The 21,599-nt window shown below is 41.2% G+C and overlaps 1 protein-coding gene across 2 annotated transcripts in view; it reads right to left on the reverse strand.

Annotated features, from left to right (window-relative positions):
* Positions 1 to 983: 983 nt before the first annotated feature.
* Positions 984 to 21,599, reverse strand: part of DDRGK1 (DDRGK domain containing 1) — a 43,026-nt gene continuing 22,410 nt past the window's right edge. Inside the window, exons 5-9 of one of the 2 annotated variants that reach the window (XM_069796907.1) lie at positions 13,337 to 13,459; positions 11,092 to 11,130; positions 6,454 to 6,510; positions 4,992 to 5,040; positions 984 to 3,672 (exon numbers count right to left, since the gene is read on the reverse strand). In XM_069796907.1, the coding sequence (XP_069653008.1) occupies positions 3,500 to 3,672; positions 4,992 to 5,040; positions 6,454 to 6,510; positions 11,092 to 11,130; positions 13,337 to 13,459 (441 nt within the window). In that variant the 3' untranslated portion in view covers positions 984 to 3,499. The remainder of the gene's footprint in view (positions 3,673 to 4,991; positions 5,041 to 6,453; positions 6,511 to 11,091; positions 11,131 to 13,336; positions 13,460 to 21,599) is intronic. The other variant, XM_069796913.1, reaches the window with a different exon arrangement.

Raw genomic sequence — 21,599 nt, forward strand, 5'->3', positions numbered from 1 at the left:
ACATCTTACCCTGGCTGATGTTACATTTGAGAATGCAACACGGTCGAGCCTGATGGCATTAGCTCTTCCGAAGACCACCACCAGACCTGTGCTGCAGTTTCCACACACTAACTCCATGGCCTTAGAAATGGCACGGCCAGAGTCAGGTCCAAAATGCAATATTGGGAATCCCTAGTAGAGAATCATGGATAAAAGCAAGCACAGACCCCCAAACCCTAGCATTAGGTCTGAGCTCAGGACTAGGAGGGACCCACAGGTTAAATCTAGACTCCCACAATGACGGACAACATACAGAAAGATCTACAAAACTCGTTCAGTGACCCATCTCTCACATGAAAGAGCTCGATCTGGCTACCTTGCCTGCCTCACATGCTTCACTTAATATGGAAACACTCTTTCAGAGCTTGAAACAGGAGCTTAGGCACGTGGCACTTCCGAGACACCTGTATTGTTAGAGCCCTCTAACAGACCATGAATTTGGCTCGCGATAAATACTTTGCTATCACGTTCTTCTGCCTAGAACCTCCTTTAAACTGCAGCTTTTATTCAGTCTTTCTGCGACCTGTCAACGAATCACAAACAACCCTTTTGGCTTTGGCACAGTCCTGCGAAACTCCAATAATGAAATGGTCTGAATTATTTTTGTATTACAAGACACAAATCTTGTCCAAGCTAAGGTACAGAGGTGTCTAAGAGGAGATTGTACACACCATTCTCAGCAGACAGCTGTCCCATGCTAAAGTAGCAGGGCAGTTTTGCTGGTGCAGTGGTACTGGCTGTGCAGCACAAGCTTGCTTCTGCTCTGTGGACGTGTTGTTGTTACATTCACAGAAACTGAATGTACTTTGGAGTGATTTCTGTGGATTTAATGGGATACCTCTGGTCTTTGACTAGCATGCTAGAGTCCATGGCATTGCTGGCTGGCTCCTTTATCTCATAAAATCCTTTAACACATTGAAAAAAATACCTCTAATACAAATCTCTGCAATTCTTTCAACATTGTTTATTACAAGAATGGTTTAGGACAGAACAAAAAAACCATGGCAAAATCAGACTTTGAATGATTAAGAGACTTTACAAGCCTCAAATCTCAAGTAATCTCTCTGCTGGTTATTGTTGTGCAACACAATAATGATGTACCGGTCTTTCACATCAACGTGTGGTGCTGCATGGTAACTCGGCACTCCTGCAGAGTATCACATTCAGCAGTAGTGCAGAGATTAAAAAGGAAATATGCTTCCTTCCATTGTTTTATTGCTATCTCATCTCACTGATAATGCAGCTTTTAGTCTACTCAAGTTACCTCTAAGTTTGGCAGAGACAAAACTAGCGTATCACCTCTTGCCCTCCCCAGTTACTGTATACCCACATAGATTCTGTTGATTTCAGAAAGCAGAATTAGCATCAGTTAGGCTAAAAAAATAAATATTCTTATGCAGGAAATATATTGACCCCTACAATTAATACATTAATAATCATTTACTTGTAACATTAATTGCATGACTCCTAGTGCCTGAACTTTTTTATTTTAAAAAAAACAACCCAAACATCCAGAATACAAAGGCCATGGGGCTGGGGTGTCTGAGGCCTTCAGACACACTGAGCTGGCTCTCACTTCAAAGGATGAATCATCAGAATCTGGTTGGTATCAGAAGAATTGGCCTGCACAATAAATGAGGCAAGTTAGCCTTTCTCTGGAGGTGTTTCTGTCTCTTGGCTACAGAAAAATAATGCAGCTTGGCTGCGAGCAAACTTCTTACATTATAGAAACCAAGCAAAACATTTATATAGCAAAGGTTTTCTGAAATAACCTCTGGAAGTTCTCACAACATAGCAAGCACCCTTTCTAGAGTTTCAATATATGTTTCAGTAAGGACAAAGACACATTTGCAGTATTTTCTTTTTACTCTATCCTTCCAGTGTTGATACAGAAGACAAAATCTGCAAGTTTTACCCCCACATACCTATTATTCTGGGCTGTTTATGTCACTGTTGCAAACTTATACATCTGTATTGGGTTTGTGTGGCAAGGTTTTGGTAGTGGGGGGTTACAGGGGTGGCTTCTGTCAGAAGCTGCTAGAAACTTCCCTCATGTCTGACAGAGCGAACACCAGCCGGCTCCAAGATAGACCCACTGCTGGCCAAGGCTGAACCCATCAGCGATGGCGGTAGTGCCTCTGTGATAACATTTTTAAGAAGGAAAAAAAAGTTGGGATGGACAGAAATGGCAGCCGGAAAGGGGAGTGAGAACATGTAAGAGAATCAACCCTGCAGCCCCCCAGGTCAGTGCAGAAGGAGGGGAGGAGATGCTCCAGGTGCCGGAGCAGAGATTCCCCTGCAGCCCGTGGTGATGAAGACCATGGTGAGGCAGGCTGTCCCCCTGCAGCCCAGGTTGGTCCACGGGGGAGCAGATCTCCACCTGCAGCCTAGGGAGGACCCCACGCCGGAGCAGGGGGATGCCCAAAGGAGGCTGTGACCCCGTTGGAAGCCCGCGCTGGAGCAGGCTCCTGGCAGGAGCTGTGGCCCTGTGGAGAGAGGAGCCCACGCCGGAGCAGGTTTTCCAGCAGGACTTGTGACCCTGCAGGGGACCCACGCTGGAGCAGTTCGTGAAGAACTGCAGCCTGTGGGAAGGACCAACGTTGGAGAAATTTGTGGAGGACTGTCTCCCATGGGAGGGACCCCATGCTGGAGCAGGGGAAGAGTGTGATGAGTCCTGCCCCTGAAGAGGATGAAGTGGCAGAGACAACGTGTGATGAACTGACCATAAATCCCATTCCCCATTCCCCTGCGCCGCTGGTGGGGGTAGGTAGAGAATCCAGGAGTGAAGCTGTGCCTGGGAAGAAGGGAGGGGTGGAGGAAAGGTGTTTTGAGATTTGGTTTTATTTCTCATTACCCTAGTCTGGTTGATTGGCAATAAATTAAGTTAATTTTCCCCAAGTTGAGTCTGTTTTGCCTGTGACAGTAATTGGTTGAGTGATCTCTCCCTGTCCTTATCTCGACCCACAAGCCCTTTGCTGTATTTTCTCTCCCCTGTCCAGCTGAAGGGGGGGGGCAGTGATAGAATGGCTTTGGTGAGCACCTGGCATCCAGCCAGGGTTAACCCACCACAACAGCTCTGTAAGTGCAGAGCAAGCCTGGAGAATTCTGAATGCAATTAAAACCAAATATATTTGAAACAGACATCAGAATCTGGAAACAATAAGAAGTTTGGGTATAGCCACATGAGACTGACTGCCAAGATAAAGCAAACATTTATAAATTACTGGTATTCCTGGGGTACAGGGGCATCTTAGCCCCAAGTTCTTAGCTAGCCTGTTGTACAAACGGCTGTCTTATTTTATACCAGCTCTAACAGAGTGAAAAGCAAAACTTTTGATCAAGTCTTGCATCCTATCTTCAAGCACCATGAATGGACTAGAGAGGTTCTTGTTTGTTTTTAATTACGTGGCTTATTCGTTAAAAGGTTAAACTCCTGCTGTATTTTTCTCACACCGTAATTTCATGCCACAGTTGGAGCAACAGCTTGGCTGTCAGGCTGGAGGTTGATCAGGGAATTGCTTGCTTGGGCCAGCTCTGCGATGGAGACTCGTCCTCTCTGTTTGATATACTGAGCCACAGCAGCCATCTCCTCTGGAGTGATGTAGATGAACTTTCCTCTGTCATCAATCACACCTACAGGGAGAAAGAAAGGACCTTGAAGTCAGTGCTTTGGCTCTTCTCACTTCCCAACAGACATCAGTCACTTTTTTTGGAAGGGACGTTCAAACTGCTGAGGCTGCATTTCATATCTAGGGCAGGCAGAATGTGCTAGCAGTCAGGCTTTTATCTCCTCTCTACTGTTGGGTTTTTGAGCAGGGCTACGACAATAGCCGAGTGCCTTGTTAAGACTAATTTTGTTCAAAGTAACACATTCTTTTCATTGTGCGCAGCTAGCTGGGAGTACCACAGCAGCTACTTCAGGTACAAAGTTTTGGTGCCGATGTTCTGGGCCCAGGCAGCTGGTGGAGAATGGCACAGCAGCAGGAGGGTCCAGGAGGTGATTCAGAGCTCCCATGGGGCCCAGTGCAGCCATTCCAGCTTACCCTCTAAACGGGAATGAAGCTCAATTTCCATATTTCAAGTTGCTCCATCAAGAGTGAGAATAGATCTCTCTGTTCTTAACATGTTACAGGATCAAATGCAAGGCAGAGAGCCTCACTTGCATGCCTTTTAGGCCACAGACACAGCCAGGACAGTACACCTCCTTATGCTTTGATTCAGAGTACTTTTAGGTCATTTGAATGGGTATCCATATGTACCCAGCAAGATAGCTGTTCCCCAGCCACGAGTATCAGGTCAATAAATGTTTGCAGTGGCACCTTCCCCTACTTCATCCTCGGAAAGAAAAAGACTGCCCAGCACTAACACAGACTTGTTCAGACAGGGAGCTACCGACATGCTCAATCTCTGCTTACATTCCAACTTTGATTATGTGGGTACATGGCTAGGAACAAGCACTTCACTTACTACAGCATCCTGGAGTGCTCTGGGATATTTGCTTCTCTCACAGCATGCTGTACCCCAGTCCTGGCTTTAGCCACAGCACCTTTAAAACAGGCTTGCAAACTGCCCCAAAACATCCAAGTGATTCTTTCAAATTCAGATTTCAGAAGACATAATTTGCAGCTGGCTACCCAATCCCTAAAGGCCTTCAGCAGGGCTCAGTCAACATGCAGAAGCCTTGTGCTGATTCCTAAACTGTTGAGGACATTCACCCCCAACTTCTGTGTAATGTGTCATAGGAGCAATCACATCCCATAGTGCTTTAAACAGTAGTTTCAAAGCAGCTGAAACAGGGATAATAAAAATATCTATTTATCAAGTCCTACTAGGATCCTCTAATGCTTAAAACAGAAATTACACTGGAAGTCTCTCTCTACCATAGTGAAGGCATTTTCTGCACCAGCTATTCACCAGCTACAATAAAGTCTCCTTTGTGTTTCGGCTGTCACCTGTTAGAGTGCCATCTGCCATCAGGTCCTGGATTCTGTTAATTGCATCCTGTTCAGAAGAGAAAAAGGAATAACAAACTGATCAAGAGGGAGGCAAAAAAACATTTCACATGTTCAGATAAACTACAGATAGAGGCTTACATTTAATTCCTCAGTGTTAAAACTTCAGTGAAGGATACACATCAGTACTTCCACACAGACAGATGCAACAAGCCATTTGGCCTTAGAAGGATGAAGTAAGTTTCTGCATTTTGGGGTGTTCAAATAACTTCCCTACCCGAAAAAGTGTCTTTTATTGCTAAGTTACCTGGCTGTTTCAAGGAACAGGGGCGGGTTATAGAAATCTTCCAAGGGAAAGGCTATATAGTGCCAATGCAACACGCAAGTTCCATGAAGTACACCGAGGTACTTCTCCAAGAACCTGGCTATACTCAATACATTCCAGAGCTTTTTATATTTTTTCCTGCTCCATTTAAGAGGAAACCTCTTTTACCAATACAAAGCAACAACTTGTTGAACTCTATAGTTACTCCAAGTATGCAGTTCCAATACACTTTAAGCTAGTATCTAAGCCTTGGTTTCCACAGTTCTGCCTCTCTCCCTTTCTTGTATTTATGTGACTGTAGAAGCAAATTATAGTTTAGATTTCAGCCAGACAAATTCCCTTAACCGACTCACTGCATGCTTAAATGAAGTTCTGGTTTAAGAGAGAGGCAGAGGCACAGCAGCTTGGACTTACAGCAGTGTAAACTGCTGTGAAGGGGCGCCCCAGGATTGGATTAGGTACAGAACAACAGAAAACATTGGTCACTTTGAAATATATGTCAAATGTGCTCAAATTAGAATAAACCAAGCCACAACTGTTCTTCAGAGTCAAAACACAAAATGTTTAAAGAACAGAAAGAGGACAGAGGAGAAAAAAAAGTACAGATCTCACACCATGAGCTACCTCACTTTGACAGTCTTCTCTGGTGCTGAGAGGGACAATATCCTTAAGTAAGGCACCAGAAGATACAAATTCTTTAATGCTTTAAGAATACACAAGCAATTGGAGCAAACCAGCTCATCTATTGATTGTCTGCAAACATAACAACATTGTCTAATCATGCAGGCAGCATCTGAATTTGCTTCTAGCTTTGCTTTTGATTCCCAAGTACCCTGAATTGCTCTATTACTAGATTTGCAGACACTACAGGATCCATTAGCCAACAGGCAGCTGTGCAAGAGGCAGACCGAGCACTTTTCACTGAAACAATCCTGTAAGCCAACAATCCTTCACTGGCTGGATGCTACTTTGATAAATGGCCACATTTTTAGGGCTGATTTTGCTGAAAATCACCAAAGTGCAAGCATTTTCAGTAACATCAAGACACTTGCATAAATGTTACCCTTATTTACTTACTGTCTCTCCTGTCATTTTAAACTCATTTCTTGTACTTCCACACCAAAAGTTAGTACTTACCTGTGTTCGTAAACCCAAATGTGAAGCCAAGTCCTCCAGCTGGATTACCTTTGTTTTCTAGGGAAACAAACAAGAGTTACATGCAGTTGATGAATTAGAGGCTAAGCCTGTTTCTTTATCTTTCAAATAAAAAAATGCATTTAATAGACAAAACAGAACCTGTCATTCTACCTAACTTTTCCTAGTAAGCACTTTTCTCTGACAAAAACCTCTAACTTAAGTTACTTAAACCAGTCTGCTCTGTGGAAAGACTGGATGCTCTGACCCGCTTAAGTGAAGACTCAAATTACACTTGCCAGCGTCCATCCTGAACCTTTTCTTATGTTAGGAGGACAGGATGAGCAAAAGCACAATAAACAGCCATGGCTCTCTTCTCCCTGCCACCTGAGTTTCTTAACTGCTACGTCTAATTTCCAGTATGCTTTAGCAAGATCCCTTTTTGTCTGAGAGATGTTTCAAAGTACTTTTTAAAATGATCACTGGTATGTATCAGTGCATGCATAAAAATCCAGACAAGACTGGCAGCATTAAGTCCTTTAGTCTGTTTTACTAATGTCATGTGTATTAATGCCATAATAATCTTCCTAAGCAAGTGAACACCTTATTAAAATTGTCAGTGCTGGAAGCATGCTGCTAGTGCAGTCCTGCGCAGGCAGCAGGATGATCTCTGAGAACAAAGGCAGAAGCAGGAACTGCAAATTTTCATTTTGCTTTTGAAAGAGATTCTTACTGCAGCCTTTCTCGGTCAGGATGCAGTCACCACTGCTCACATCTGGTTTTATGCTTCTCTGTAGCTCCAGAGAATTACAGAGAAAACACCTGGTGCACTCATCTGGAGCTACTTGGTTCCTGTTTTCTTCTCTGCAAAAGTTTTAGAAACTCATCTGTTTAGATGCAGTAAAAGGATGCACTGTTTTTATGGAATTTGGAAAACACAAAACTTTTGAAAACTGTTCAGTTAACATACTGGACTACATTCCTAACAGCCACATATGTACAGCCACAAGAGCTACCTCTACATTATCAGATGCAATACTTCAAACAATAAATGCATTTGTTTCTGATCTTGAAAGTACACTGGAAGGACATTGAAGAAATAGAGAGAGGCTGAAACAGATGAATCTTTTTCATTAATAAAATCAGACAAAAAGAGCCACGCACAGACTTAGTAGTGAAGTTTGATGCAGCCAAGCTAGAGAACTGAATACCATGGACTGAACGCATGGAACTGGAACCAGTCCATGGAATTCAGTTCTCAGAGCTGGGAACTGCCAAGATTCGTCACATCTTCTTTTAAAGGGACAGGGGGGGTGCAAAGCCACATAAACAAGAAAAAACAGGATTTAAACCTTCACTTAAAGATATTCACCCTCAATGACCAAGTTTAGTGGAAGATTTCCAAGATGGATCCTGCTGTAAGAGCCCAAAGGGTGGGGTAGAATTAGGATGCATTCCCCACACACACTCTGAAATATAATGACATTGTGAGGTCCCAATTGAACAAAACACTTCACCACATGCTTCACGTTTTAGAGACAGGCTTAACTTTCATAGAGCAACATACACACAGACACATTTTACTGAATTAATTTAATTTTAGGTAGGATTCTGCTGCTGTCCTTAGCAAGGGATGAAACAGAGCAAGAGCTCTCAGGATTAAGATGAGTAGGATTTTTTTTCCTTATCTTGTAGCATCATTTTTCTTAAAGGAAAAACAGGAAGGGGTAAAGCCTCTGAGTCCTTTGCTATCCCTTTGAAATGTAGTTTGTTGTTTCAATTCACTGGCTGTAATTCAGATGTATTCAATGATACACTGTCAAGCTGGGTGAGAACAGTTTGATGGACAAAGTGCAGGCTCATATTTCCCTGGGCCAAAGAGCTAGTGCTCCACAGCAAGGGAACTGCTCAGCCACTCTATAACCTCCACCCACTTCATTATTAATTTTTCTGAAGTGCTCAGACAGCCCACAGACCTGGTTTGTAAGGTGTATCGTGCAGCTACAGCACTGCTAAGGAAAACCATAAGGCTCCCATTAAGAACTGGTTATTCTGCTCCTCTGAGAGCAAAGCAATCAAGTCTGTAACTTGAGGACTGGCCACAGTAAGAAGCAAACACACAGGACGGCTCCTGCATCAGAGACAATACCACAGCCTGAGTGAGGTGTGAGGTGGTGACATTGCAGCAGTCAGATTGAGGTTGAGGGGTTATTAGAAAGCCTCAAAGGAAGGGAGATGCTCAGCTTTCAGAAAAGCAGAATTCGGGGGCGACAATTCTTTTGATACCTTTAAGAAAAATCCCATTTAAAGCAATCCCATGAGGCAGAGCTGGAGAAAAGAGGCTACGTTTTATTTCAAACACCCTTAGGAATGAAGCATGGGGTGAACTATCTCCAGTCAGTTACACCAGTAAAATAAGTTATTCAACAGAAGAGCTAAATTAAATTTTATTTTTTAAAAATGCCAATTGCTCTTTTAATTTATATGTTTTTCAGACTGCTACTAGCAGCTTAGCACTGCTTCTTGATGCAAGTCAACAGTTTCTGTGAATAGAACGGAAGATGAGGGCAATACATAATCTATATATTAAGCATACTTTCAAGATTTTAAAAAGCAACTAAAACTTGTAAAAGAAAGCAATGCCCCAGTTCTGCAACTCATCTCTACATAGGAAATCAGGTGTTGAAACACTTCTGAATTAGGTTTTCAGCCTGTGCTTAATTTCTCTGACGTCAAGTAGAAGTGACTAATATAAAACTATACATATGTGCTTAAACACCGAACTGAGAGTTTGTGACTAATCCGTTCCATCCATCACAACCACCAGAGCAACGTGCAGAATCAGACCCTACTTGGAAGCCCTCCCAGTTGTAGCGGAAGATTCCAAGGGACATTGAAATATCCTATTGTTCTACCTAATGTTATTGATAAACAAGCTGCCCTAGGATAAAGAACAGCACATTTTCCTTAATTCACAGCTTGGCTGTATCTTGAAAGCCTTAGATGGGAACGGGTGAACTGGGATCACACCGTACCAAGTAGTCCATTTCCACAGATAGTAATTGAAACAAAGGGTGGTCTTAACAGTCATGGCCATTTCAAACTTCCCTCCCTTTCAAAGAAATCTCTCTGGCTTCTGTGGAAAACAGAATATTGAAATCGCTGCATGGCTGCAAAATGAAACGTGCCATCTGATGGTTCATCGTCACGCCATGGTTTTACTTAGGCTCTTTAAACATGTCACCCATAGCTTTTCCAATCTATTCTCAGCTGTCTCATCCGCTTCTGGCGGTGCTTCTGATCAGAGTTGACTGGCTTATGCTGGGGACTTGGTTACTGAACAGGGGCTATTTTCGTTCAGGCTTCAGCAATGAAGATATGTCCTAACTCTGAGTGCTACTAGCTTAGACATTTCCAGATTACCCCCAGAGATCACGCTGATCAGAAAGCACTTGACAGATGCAAACCTAGCAGCCTCTCTCACTGTGGCCCGATGGCAATGGGATAAACCACCAAAAGTGACAGTGACCCAGGAGGCAGAGAGCAGCACAGCAAAAGGTGCTTGCACCTTAGACTCTGGAATGATCGAGCTATTGTTCAGACTTACATGGCAATCACTCAAACTGACTTCTTGGGGAGAGTTACCCATGAGACAAATCTGTTAAGTCCAGGGTTTTGCTGGGATAATGGACATGCAAAACTGGCCCAGAGTGGGTGATTCTGGATTAACAAAACGATTAGGAGGTCGCTAAGCATGCAAGCGATTTGCTTACTAATGAAGCCTTTCACACACATGCCATACATTGCCAGAGAAGAGTCCAGTTTCCAGTAAAGGAGAAAAGGGATTAATTAGGACAAAAGATTTGCATACTTTTGTTAGAGTAAGAGTAGAAAAATGCATTTGACCATTATACCAATAGTGGAGAAATAAGCATTTGTCCTTACAGATCAAAAGTGGAAATCCTCACAAACACACCACAGGTTTTAAATACCAACCATACAATATCATGAAAGGAAGAATAACACACCCTGTTAAAAACAAGCCATCTTCTTCTTAAATATCCCATCCAAACATTAAGACAGCATTGCAAATTGCACGGATAAAAAACAGAAAAGAAATCACATGAAAAGTTGGATTGACCTTTACAAGGCCAGTGTTTCAGACACAAACACATCCTGCACAGCAGACCACATGCTGGTACAGCAATTCTCATTCATGCTGAGCTGCGATGTAGAGATTGTTTTCTAAATCAGTAGCTGATGTTCACAAACAAAAAGCCTGAGTGTCCCAAAGCCCAATCAACAGCAAACATTGCTCTTCATAAATTCTAAGGGTGATCGACCAGACCCAGAGTTTATAATGCCTATCCTTAGAAAAGAGGGTAAGAGCTACAATCCTGACCCAAAACGCCAAGACAATGCTATAATTACAAACCATTTTAACAATGATGGACATGCTCATGCATGGTTAAGTAAATAATGCAGACTTTATCTAAGGTATCACTTTTGTTACTTGTTGAATACTCAAGTAAATCAAAGAGGAAGTAAAGATTTCCCTTCTTTCTGCAACTCAGCTCAGACAAAGGTATTTTACACAATCTAACAAGTATGGAAGGAGGAGAAAGACCAACAGTAGCTTACCTTAACATATTGGAGAAATTCCATTAGAAAGCTGCGAGACTGGATACAGCAAGGGAAACAACTGTTATTTTAAATTCACAAACATTAAATGCATCACAAACTTGCTGAGAACAAATATTACAAAAGTGTTTAGCTTGCATACTTCTGAAATTTTAAACATACATGCTGACTGAGATTTTGAACTGGAAAAAAAATTCTATATCTATTTATATTTAATCTTAACTAGGAATTTATGATACGTGTTTTCTAAGACAGAATATGGCTCAAGTACAATTTGTGTTTAAGTGTTTTCTGAAGGGAAATCTTTGAATTTTTATTCTGCACATCGTACATACCCTGAAATAACCACATCTGGGTGAGTTTGTGCATTGTGTATTAAGTTACATACACACACTGAGGACATTTTGTGCAGAGGTAAAGTACAGAGTGATTCAGGAGACAGCTAGCTCATGCAGATGGTCAAGTGTAGCACACAGCTGCGCAACACATGTGGAAGCTCGAGCCGTTTTCAAAGCTATGCACCTGAAATCCGGCATTTTAATGTAAGCAGCTCAATTTTCAAAGGCAATGCAAACAATGTGCATTTAAGTTAACAGGAGATCAAGTTACTCTGCAACCCTGGAAATCAATCAGCCTTAATTAACTGCTTAGCTCTGGACTCAGGACCTTAATTTTCAGCATGAGTTTCAGCACACTAGCCTCAACAACACATGGCAGGGTCAGCTATTGTTACAGGATACTAAAATGCTTCAGTACATTATCCACCACAAGGCAGAAGGGTGGCTTGCCATTTCTGCAAGGCTGGTGTCTCCAAATAACTATGTACCTGTGATTGCTTCTGAAGATGACTTTCAAACCACCTACTATTAAAGTTCTAACTCCCAACCCCTACCAAAGATATCTTATGTTGAGATCCAGGCATCATCAAGTGCCTGCCAAGCTCTTTTGAGTGAGGACCACCTTTCTCTGTTCCCACATATAGCAAGACTAATTTCTCCCTGACAGGCAGCTGTAGGAACACAGAGAATAAACACATTCTAGCTTTAAAGGGTGTCTAAAGTGGAACAATTTAATATTTAGGCATAATCTGATCTTCTAACAGGATAGGCACACATTTTTGAAGGAACTTTCAATAGAAAGTATGCATTTTGCTGTTCTCTACACCTTAGGAAATTCCCCATCACCAGATACAACTTCTCTTGGTGTTAATCCTGGCAGAATGGAGGAATTTATCTTAATGGGAAGGGGTCCATAGTGAGAACTTGTGTCTAATGTCAAGTGGTATTGATGCATTACAAGCTCCTCAGCCCAAAGCCACCCTTGGTCACACTAAAGGCAAATCCATTCAACAGGGTCACTTTAGCAGAGGAGCAAATGCACACGTGCCCTGAAAAAAACACCTTTATCGTGACGTGCATTGGACAGCTCAAATTTGGCAGCTACAACCCAAGAGCAATTTCAGCATTTGATAGCAATTAAAATGAGTCTAACAGATTTTCAGCAGACAGAATAAGAACGCTGCCTCCCACAACAGTGGAACTTTTTCAAGTTTGCTGTCCTATCATGTCAAGTATCACATTTCAACCACCCTCCCCAGCAGCGCATCTGCAGGCAGCCACAGGAGGAGCATGCTAGAACGTTATGCACAAGTTTGAAATACTGTCAACCATAGCAATCATTTGCAACACTGAACGCACAGTTTTCCAGCGTACAACCCACAAGCACCTAGGCTGTGTCCCATGAATTCTCTTAACAGAAGCCTTAAGACAAGAGCTTGGTTTTTCATTTGATTACACAGCAGCCCCATTGGTCTAGAAAATAAAAACAAAGCCAAGCAATTCCCCCCAAGATACCTGGGCACTACCAAACTCCAAATTTAGCCTTACTTTCATCTGGCCCACTGTATATGGCTAGGGCAGAGCTGACAACAGTAAAAGACTATCTGAATTCCAGAATGAGGTTTTTTTCAGTCCTTAGATGAAGGGAGGAAAGAACTCATTTCCAGTGATATGCATTTGCCTTAGCATTCTAAATTAACTCATAGGAGTCTGGTATGAGGAACTGTAGCATTCCTCAGGAAATACTCCAGGTTAACCTGTGCCATATACACAATTTAGTTTTTACAAGCAAAAACATTGGGCTGACTCCTACTTTCAAGTTCATTTTACTCGAGACAGAATGCAGTAAGGGCAACCTGAGTCTAACAAAGATAAAGGGAACTGCAGTAACAGCCTCACATACATACCTCTTCCTCTGTCATTGATTCTTCAACCCCTTCCTCTTCAACTACAAAACTCTCCTTCAGCTTCAGGTATTCTTCATACTCTCTCTTCTCCTCCTCTTCCTTTGCTTTCCTTTTTTCCTCCTCCTGGACAGAAAAGATGACAAGTGGTCAGTTTGCTCCTCCCCAAACCAGGTTTAGTTTTAAGTAAAGTACATCGTCTTTATCTGCGGTCTGGTTTTACTAGGACAGACAGCAGATAAAAAGTTTCTAAAATGAGTCTAAGTTCTCCCTTGATGGCATCATTAATTTCACAAGCCACCCTTAAGGTAGTAACCATCTCACATGGTAGTGTAAGCTTGCACACAATACACCTAGGCTAACAGATCCTAACAGATCTGACACAGGAGAGAAAACCACTCTTATATAGCAACCTGCTTGCTTAATTTGCATGAATATGTTTCTTCTGCAGATCCCGTGACAGGAAGTCCCTGCCCCTAACTGTACTTTGATGCAACATCCACATTTTCAGTAACTGGCTCCAATTCTGCTCTGGCATGCACTAGCATACATTGGGAGTGATCAAAGAATAGTGGAGTTACACTGGTGTCCATCTGTGTATGAGAAGAAGCTGGCCTGTAAAAGAGTTTCAAGTAAAATCTCTTAAGACATACAAGCAAACTTATATCTACATGGAATATAAAGAACTGTATAAAGTATTTTAGGCATAGGAGACAAGGTATGATTGTACTAAAAGAAGTTTGGTTTTTTTTTTTTTTACTGTTTGATTGTTAACCAAAACCTACAGGCTCTGCTTTTAGTTATTTGCAATAAAAATACTTTCATTTACCTACCCTGAAAGAAACATTAAAGTCTTAAAAAAACCCCAACAAAACATGCTGACCCAGAAAACTCCAAGCCCGACATCAGTGAAACGGTGATGTGTACTAGGTTATGTAGAACAGTCGCACATTCACAAAGCACAACCGTGATTAAAAGTTTTGCAGTGTGACAGATTACTTTAAAATGTTTCAAATAAGAACAGTTATTTACTGGGAGCTCATAAATTTGCAGCTTTCCATGATTTTCTTTTAAAATTTTTTTGCTCTTCTCCAGAACACTTTACACGTGTAACTTCACACAGAATAAAAATGTTTCGTTACAGAATGGTTTCTTCCACAGAGAAATTTATGTTTGCACAACACCTGGTACAACGAGGTTCCAATTTGACTGGCCTCTGGCTGCTATCACATTGCAAAGGCTTGATTAAAACTTAGGAAGATGAGTTCTTCAAATTTCAGTGACAATCTCAGGGCATTCCTTTACTATTAGCACAGGAATTGATCTCTTCAAGAACAATTATATTGATTTCTAAATGTTTGCCATGCTACATCTTTGACACTAATATGGTAATTGCTTCCTCAAATAGCTGGAAAGCAAACACTCATTCCATTAAAACAGGAGGAGACAGGAACAGGTCATTAAGTATAATGAAAAATGTCCATATTAAAAAAGATGCCATGTAAGGCCAAAACCAGCAAGAGGCCAGAAATGGGGATGGGAGGGTTGCCCTTCAATAAAAAACAAAGAGAAAGTGTATTTGTTCCCAATTGTTTTTAATCAGACTCCGAGAAAGTCATGAGAAGGAATGCTACCAACATGCAAGTATGAGAAAAGCAGGGCTGAAAGGATCTTACTGTATGTTCAAAGTCAAAACCATTTTTTTAACCGCTATCTCATGAAAAAACCTACAGATCTGAGGAAGCTCTTGAGACAAAACAAGACCGTTTTCTGGGTCATTCATCACCATAATGATTATTAGCAAAAGCACAACAGTAGTTTTTTTTTTTCCTTATAAGTGCTACAGGCGCCAAGAACAACATAACCACATTTCATTTGGAAGTGACAGCAATTGTTCTTTTCTTCTAAGTATATTAAATTTAATATTGATCCTGGAAATCAAGAATAAGGTTCTTCCCCTGGTCTATTACAGAGGGTGTAATTCAACAGGATTTGAAATGGGACAAAAAAATAATCACAAAACCTGAAAAGTACTTTGGCAAATAATTTCTAGATGGTTCCACAAAAAAAAAAAAAAGATCAGAAGACAGTGTCCCATTTATAACTAAGAGCAACAATAACTAAGAAATATTTTCCTGTTTCTGCAAGGTCTAACAACAAATGACCAAGATTCGTTCTTGTCTTCCTTACCTACTTGAAGGACAGTACCTTCAATTTTGTTAAAGCATACCAGCACATTACTATCAGTACTTCCACTTCCAAGACATGCAGAAAAGCATCTCTACTGTGAGACTAGCAAAGCACTCAGCTACCAGTCCTTCTTTTGCAGCCTCCTTAAAAGCCAATGTGATTTTGTTTTCCAGATCCTAAATTTTGATGCTACAACTAGCAGAGCATTTCCAGGTGGTCTGAACCACTGCTTTGGTAGCTAAAGTGTGTCAGCCCTCAAAGCCTAATGTTTCCTGGTGGTTGTAGCCTCCTCCATAACACTGAGTATTTCCAGAAGCTTTTATCATCTAATAACTAAAAATCCCAGCCACTTCCTGCACAGTCTCACATGCTTTACTACCTAAATTCACCTAGGATTCAATCTGTAGAAAAAGAAGGATTTAGCCAAACTGTAAACTGGGTCAAAGCCAATAGGAGAGATGACTGTACAACTGCACTGAGAGAAGCAACCAGCAATAGCAGTGGAAGCTGACCAGGAGGAACCCTAGCAAAGTCAGGCTGTCTGTTACCACTTATCCTCAACTATTTCTTTTTTTTTCACCATCACACTAGCACTCTTCTTTCACATGCCCAAGTCATGCAGCAGTTGCACAGTAGGTGCAGGGTCAAATTTAGGCTGGCTGCATTCCCACAAAAAACAGTCTGTCCGTATGCATAACCCACACACGGAAACACTCTCAGCACCCCAGGGTATACAAATGAAACAGAGCTCAGTACTTGCTTCATGCAAGTCATACAGGGGGCACTCAGCTCAAATATAAATTTAAAAAACCCACATCTTTGTTAGCTAGGTTTCTTTGCCCCTCCCCATAATGATCTCATTAACTGCTGTGGAGTTAAGTGGTAAAGCGTGTGGCTTGGAGGAGAGATAATAGCTGGGCCACCTCCCTTCAACGATGGGTGGGGTGGTGGGGAAATCCCAGCATCATGGAAATTTGGTAACTGCAGATGCTCACCTTCAGCTGCCTGCCTTTTTTTTTTTTTTTTTTCCAAGCAGGTTTGCTTCTCTCTTCATTCACCTAAAAGTTGCCCAAACTGGGGGTTTGCTACAGTGTAAAGATTTCTTTCTGATCTGTTTACTACACTGCATGTGAAGAACACTCTCCCAACTTTGATCATGTCTTTATTGAAAAAAAAAAAAATTAATCACTCAAACCTTGCTTCCTTCTCTCCTTTTTCTGACAAATTGTCCACGTTATCACTGCTGGATTGACTCTATCTCTGCATGCTTACTACGAGTCCCACGTGCCACCTTGTGTGGCAGAGACCCAAGAGCTTCCAGAGCTCCATGCAGTCTGGGGATCTCCAGCACTCTGGGAGACACTTTCCAACACCCTTACTCCTTCCTTACAGGATCCGGTCAGCACCAACTTCCCGCTGCACCCAGTCCTTCCACTGCTCTCCAGGCTCCCTCCATCCCACCTGCCCACCAAGGACCTGGATTTGCTGTGAGGTTCCTTTCAGATCATTACCTTCTGTTCACCTCTTACCTTGATCACAATGGATTTCCACAACATCAAAAACATTAATGGTGCCAACTGCACAAGAGCCCAATCTTTTACCAGGTGAAACCCACAGCGTCTTGACATCTCTTTTAGACTTAGAGCTGGAAGCAGACCTTGACTCTTGGGATCATAAATGCCTCTGGAGTCCTGGGATGCTGCTTGAGTAACTGCACTGTTCTGGCTGGTTGACAGATTACAGCCTTTGAAGGTTTATCATGAATTACTATTTTTAGCAAAGGGTGAGGACCCTTACAGTACTGTCCAGCAAGAAGATATTGAACCACCATTTCTAACTTTCCTTGCAGTAACCCATTTAAGGTGACACTGAGACTAAGCGATATTGGCCTATAGAGTAAGTAGCTTTTCCGAGAGCTTTGCCTAAGCAGCTTTCCTGGATAGGAAACTGCTAGTTGTGTGCTGTGCCAACTCTCCTCCAAATCAGATAAAGGTCCAACTTGCTGACAAACAAATCATTTATAGGCAGCTTATTCCACTGCTAAGGGGAAGAGATCTCATTGCTAGTGAGGAAGGCAGAGCAAATGCTGGGCTCTCTTCAACCACCCCCTGCTACCAGTTGTTCCTTGTTTGTGGTTGTTCTCTTAACATGCAGAATGAGGAAAAGCATACTGGTTCCTATGCCAAATCCTTTGAGGTTCACGGACCAAAGAAAGCCTCCTTGTATAACATCCAGTTTTCGTGCTGTTAGTGCAGGTTCTGCAGGAAGTGAAAAGGGACTTTACAAGTAAATAATTTGGCACAGAGCAGATGGATCTCTGGGATTCCTCTCCCCTCACTGTTTAGACACAACATAAAAAAATACCTTTAGTAAGATAGAATAAGTGTTCTTACCAGTCCTCATCCCCTCAAAATTCGAGTAGAATGGAGTTTTCTGCAAGCTTTTCAACTTGTACTTCCTTAGGAGAAATTAATTTTCAGGAAAGTATATACATGCTCGAAAACTGATGCTTAAACTGAAACTATGTAGTAGTCTCTGTCAGCCTCCAGAGATGCACTGTTTATGTATGAATAGTGGATATAAATGCCAAACAGATAATGAAAAGCTCTGCTGAGAAGCATGCAAATCTCTATGTTCGCGTAATGCAACACATAATAAAATAACTCAACAATCAACATTTTAAAACTTGGTGCCTATTCTTACATGATCAAATATCAAATCAAAGAGCCAAAACTTTAGGGTCTTAGTTCTCAAAAGCTTCAACAGGACCCTTGGGATCACTAACCGATCCTCCATTTCTATAGCTTTGAAGATCCAGACCATTTTTATTTAGGCACTTAAATGCAAAACTGAAAGCCTAAATTAAATTGTCCTAGTTTGGAAACTTTGGGCACAGCTACGCTCGAGCAATACAGATCTTGTTTTAATGTAACAGTGACCAAATGCCAGTCCCCACTCCTGCTGTAGCCTTTTGTTTCACAACAGTTAAAAGGTCGCTCACTGGAAGACTGGTAGTTTGTCTACTCTATCAAGCTGTTTCCAGAGCAGTCCACTCCGCAATGGATTTACAGCAACATGCTCTGTTCAACACTCCATTTTAGTATAGAAGAGTGATAGCTATGAGCCCTGCATCTACTCAAGCAGTTTCCTTAGCATGGTGGAGCTAGGCTGAGGGAGTAAAATCTACAAAAATCCCTGTGCGCAGGAAAAAAACCAACCTCTTATGTGAGCAATGTGCAAGGCTTTGTATGAAGACACTGTTTTGCAACATCAGAGGAAGTTCGCTCTCATTGATAAGGTGTCAGTTGGTAAACCATCTCACCACTAAAAAACTCCAAGAGTGAAAGGGAAATCCCCAGGGTAAAGCAGAGCTGAAGCAAATGCCAATTATAAAGGAGCTTCCTCACATGCATAGCCAATCAGGTCATCAGAACACTGGAAAGGAAACTTGAATTTAAAAATATATTATCTGGTTTGCAACACTGAAGCCAAGGGGCAACCACATTTTATTTATATGTGCATACAAATATATTTAAATAGAAGCAGGGGGGTATTTTTCTCAAGAATATGCAAGATTTTAGGCCCCATAACTCCCTTGAAGGTACAGTTCCCACTTGTAGTATAGCACTGTGTAGAGTTGCCCAAAAATAATTCAAGAGAGATATCCATTTGCTTATAAAACAAAGTGGGTTTTCATCCGACTCAAGAATTCATGACTTCCACTACACTCCACATCTCAAACTACTTGAGGGGGGTGTGTATGAAAGGCTTAACAGTCCAGTGACTTTATCAAAGATCAACACTGGGGAATTTCTAGATCTGCACGCGGCAACTTGATTTTCTATCCTCCTGAATTTGTCTTCCCTCATCATCTGACAAACCTTTAGATGGTATTTAATGGCGCAGGAATCACCTATTGCTGTTGACTAGAATTCAGCTATTAGTTTAAGCCTGTAGCTGAAACATTGAAAAGAAACACAAAGCCAATGTCAGTGTTCACAGAAGTTAGCACAATTTTGGTAGCACTTCTTGGGAGAGAAATTGAAAAAAAAAAAGGTTCAACTGAAATTTATCTAACAAAGATGGTTGCATTTGTTTGGAGACTACTGCTCATAACTTAAGCTCTCCTGTAAATACAGTAATTAAATTTATTTTCAATTAAATTAAATAAACCATAGGCACCAAATTTATGAGTTAAAATCTTTGAATATGCAGCAAGTGAAACAATAAACAACTCACACAGTTATGTCACTACTTTTCCTGGAGGCAGCAAGCCTTCATCAGTGGTCTTAATACCTTTCTTGTACTGCAGAAGAAATAAATAAAAACTAACAGACTTGCCACTGTCACTATACCTGCAGAAATACTCTGATGTACTGGAAAAAGAAGGGAAAAAAAGGAACCTATCTGACAACCATAACATTTCTCAGACAAACTTTATCAATAAACTCCAAATTTCTTGTGCCTTTTGGGATTATATAAACTACAGAAATGTCAGTAATCAAACTGCCTCCAAAAATCATATAAACAGCTACCCCCTGTTTTTTATCTCATGACTGTCAATCTGTACTTGAGCTACCTTTCATAATTTTGCCTTTCCATCTCCTAACTTACATGGGGGAAGACTATTATCACCTGTGTAGTCCATAAGGGCTTACTTGTGACAAAATGTTACTTGTGGAAGTGAAGAATCCTGTCTCTGGAGGAACGTATAAATGACATTTTACCCTATGTATTCTATAAAAAACACAATAAATCCAATGATCTCTTTATTGCTTATAGGGGCCTAGAAGAGAAAGGCAGTATCTTTTATATCATACAATCAGTCTGTAACAAGATTTGCAAGATAAGATGATATGATCATTAAAGACAGGCTATGGTTACATGCACAGTAATCAAGAATCTATTAATTCAATTTGTTTCCCCTCCTACATCCAGTAAAGACTAAAACACTGAAGTCTTGTTATTACCATGCTCCCTGTAATACTGCTTTCTCTGCTGACTGAAGCAGCAATTCAAGTGACACAGCCTAAACATCTACAAGTCTTGAATTGTTCTGTTTCCTGTTAAAGACTCAGATGAAGACAGAGACTTAAAATTACTAAAACACACTTGAGGATGAACATTAAATATTGTCAGACACATTTACTTTGATCCAGGTTCAAAATGTTCAGCAGTTACTGGATTATCAACCTGTCTTAAAAGCCAAGTAAAAAATAAAATATAGAAAACACTTTCCCCTGAGTAGCAGAATAATGTAGTTCATGATGTAGCCTGGTGGGTTGGCTTGCTGCCCTGATAAAGACTACTGGGAAAAACAAACAAAAGAACCAAACAAAAAAAAGGTTAAAGTTACAAAATTTAAGTGGCCGTGGAAGTTATTGTCTAAAGTGAATGGCAAGCTAGATTCAGGCATCTGAGCGATTTTTGAAATTCTAGTAAGTACCCCTTTAGACTGTTGAGCACAAAACTTAAAAAATAAAAAAACACAACCCCAAAGCCTTAGTTTATATTCCTCTTTTTCACTGAGCCTTGCAAAATGGAGGTGGAAGTGTTTTAGTGCAATCTTTACTAGGAATACTGAAAATTAAAATAGAAACAAATAAGATTTTCCTCATTCAACCAAAATAAATTACTCAGCCCTAAATTGAACAGAAGTGGTTTAAAAAAAAAATAAACATGTTAATAAGCACTTTCTGTGTGAAGAGACCTCTAGTTAGAATTTCACCCTTATTTGCTGCTCAACTTTTCAACCATGCCTGACTAATCCTGATTAGCCAGCTGCACTGCTGAATCCCAGGTCAAACTGGTACTCAATTAACAGGATAACAGCTTTGTCCTGTGCTACAGCTTCTTTTGAGCAAGTTGGCCAAGCTCAACTGGAATTTGCTTAGCAGTTCACCTGCCGTGCTGACTAGCACTCTGGAAGGAATTGAAATTCTCTTCATTAGCCTTCTCTAAAGGTAGCAACATTTAAACAATGCTAGTATCCAGCCAGTGTGCATTCCTAATTCCCCTCAGAGTACTGGAGTTATTTGGTTCATTTCAACCAACTCTTCAAGGTTTCAAGGATATT

The sequence above is a fragment of the Haliaeetus albicilla genome, chromosome 1, assembly GCF_947461875.1.
Source record: "Haliaeetus albicilla chromosome 1, bHalAlb1.1, whole genome shotgun sequence".
Taxonomy (NCBI): Eukaryota; Metazoa; Chordata; class Aves; order Accipitriformes; family Accipitridae; genus Haliaeetus; species Haliaeetus albicilla.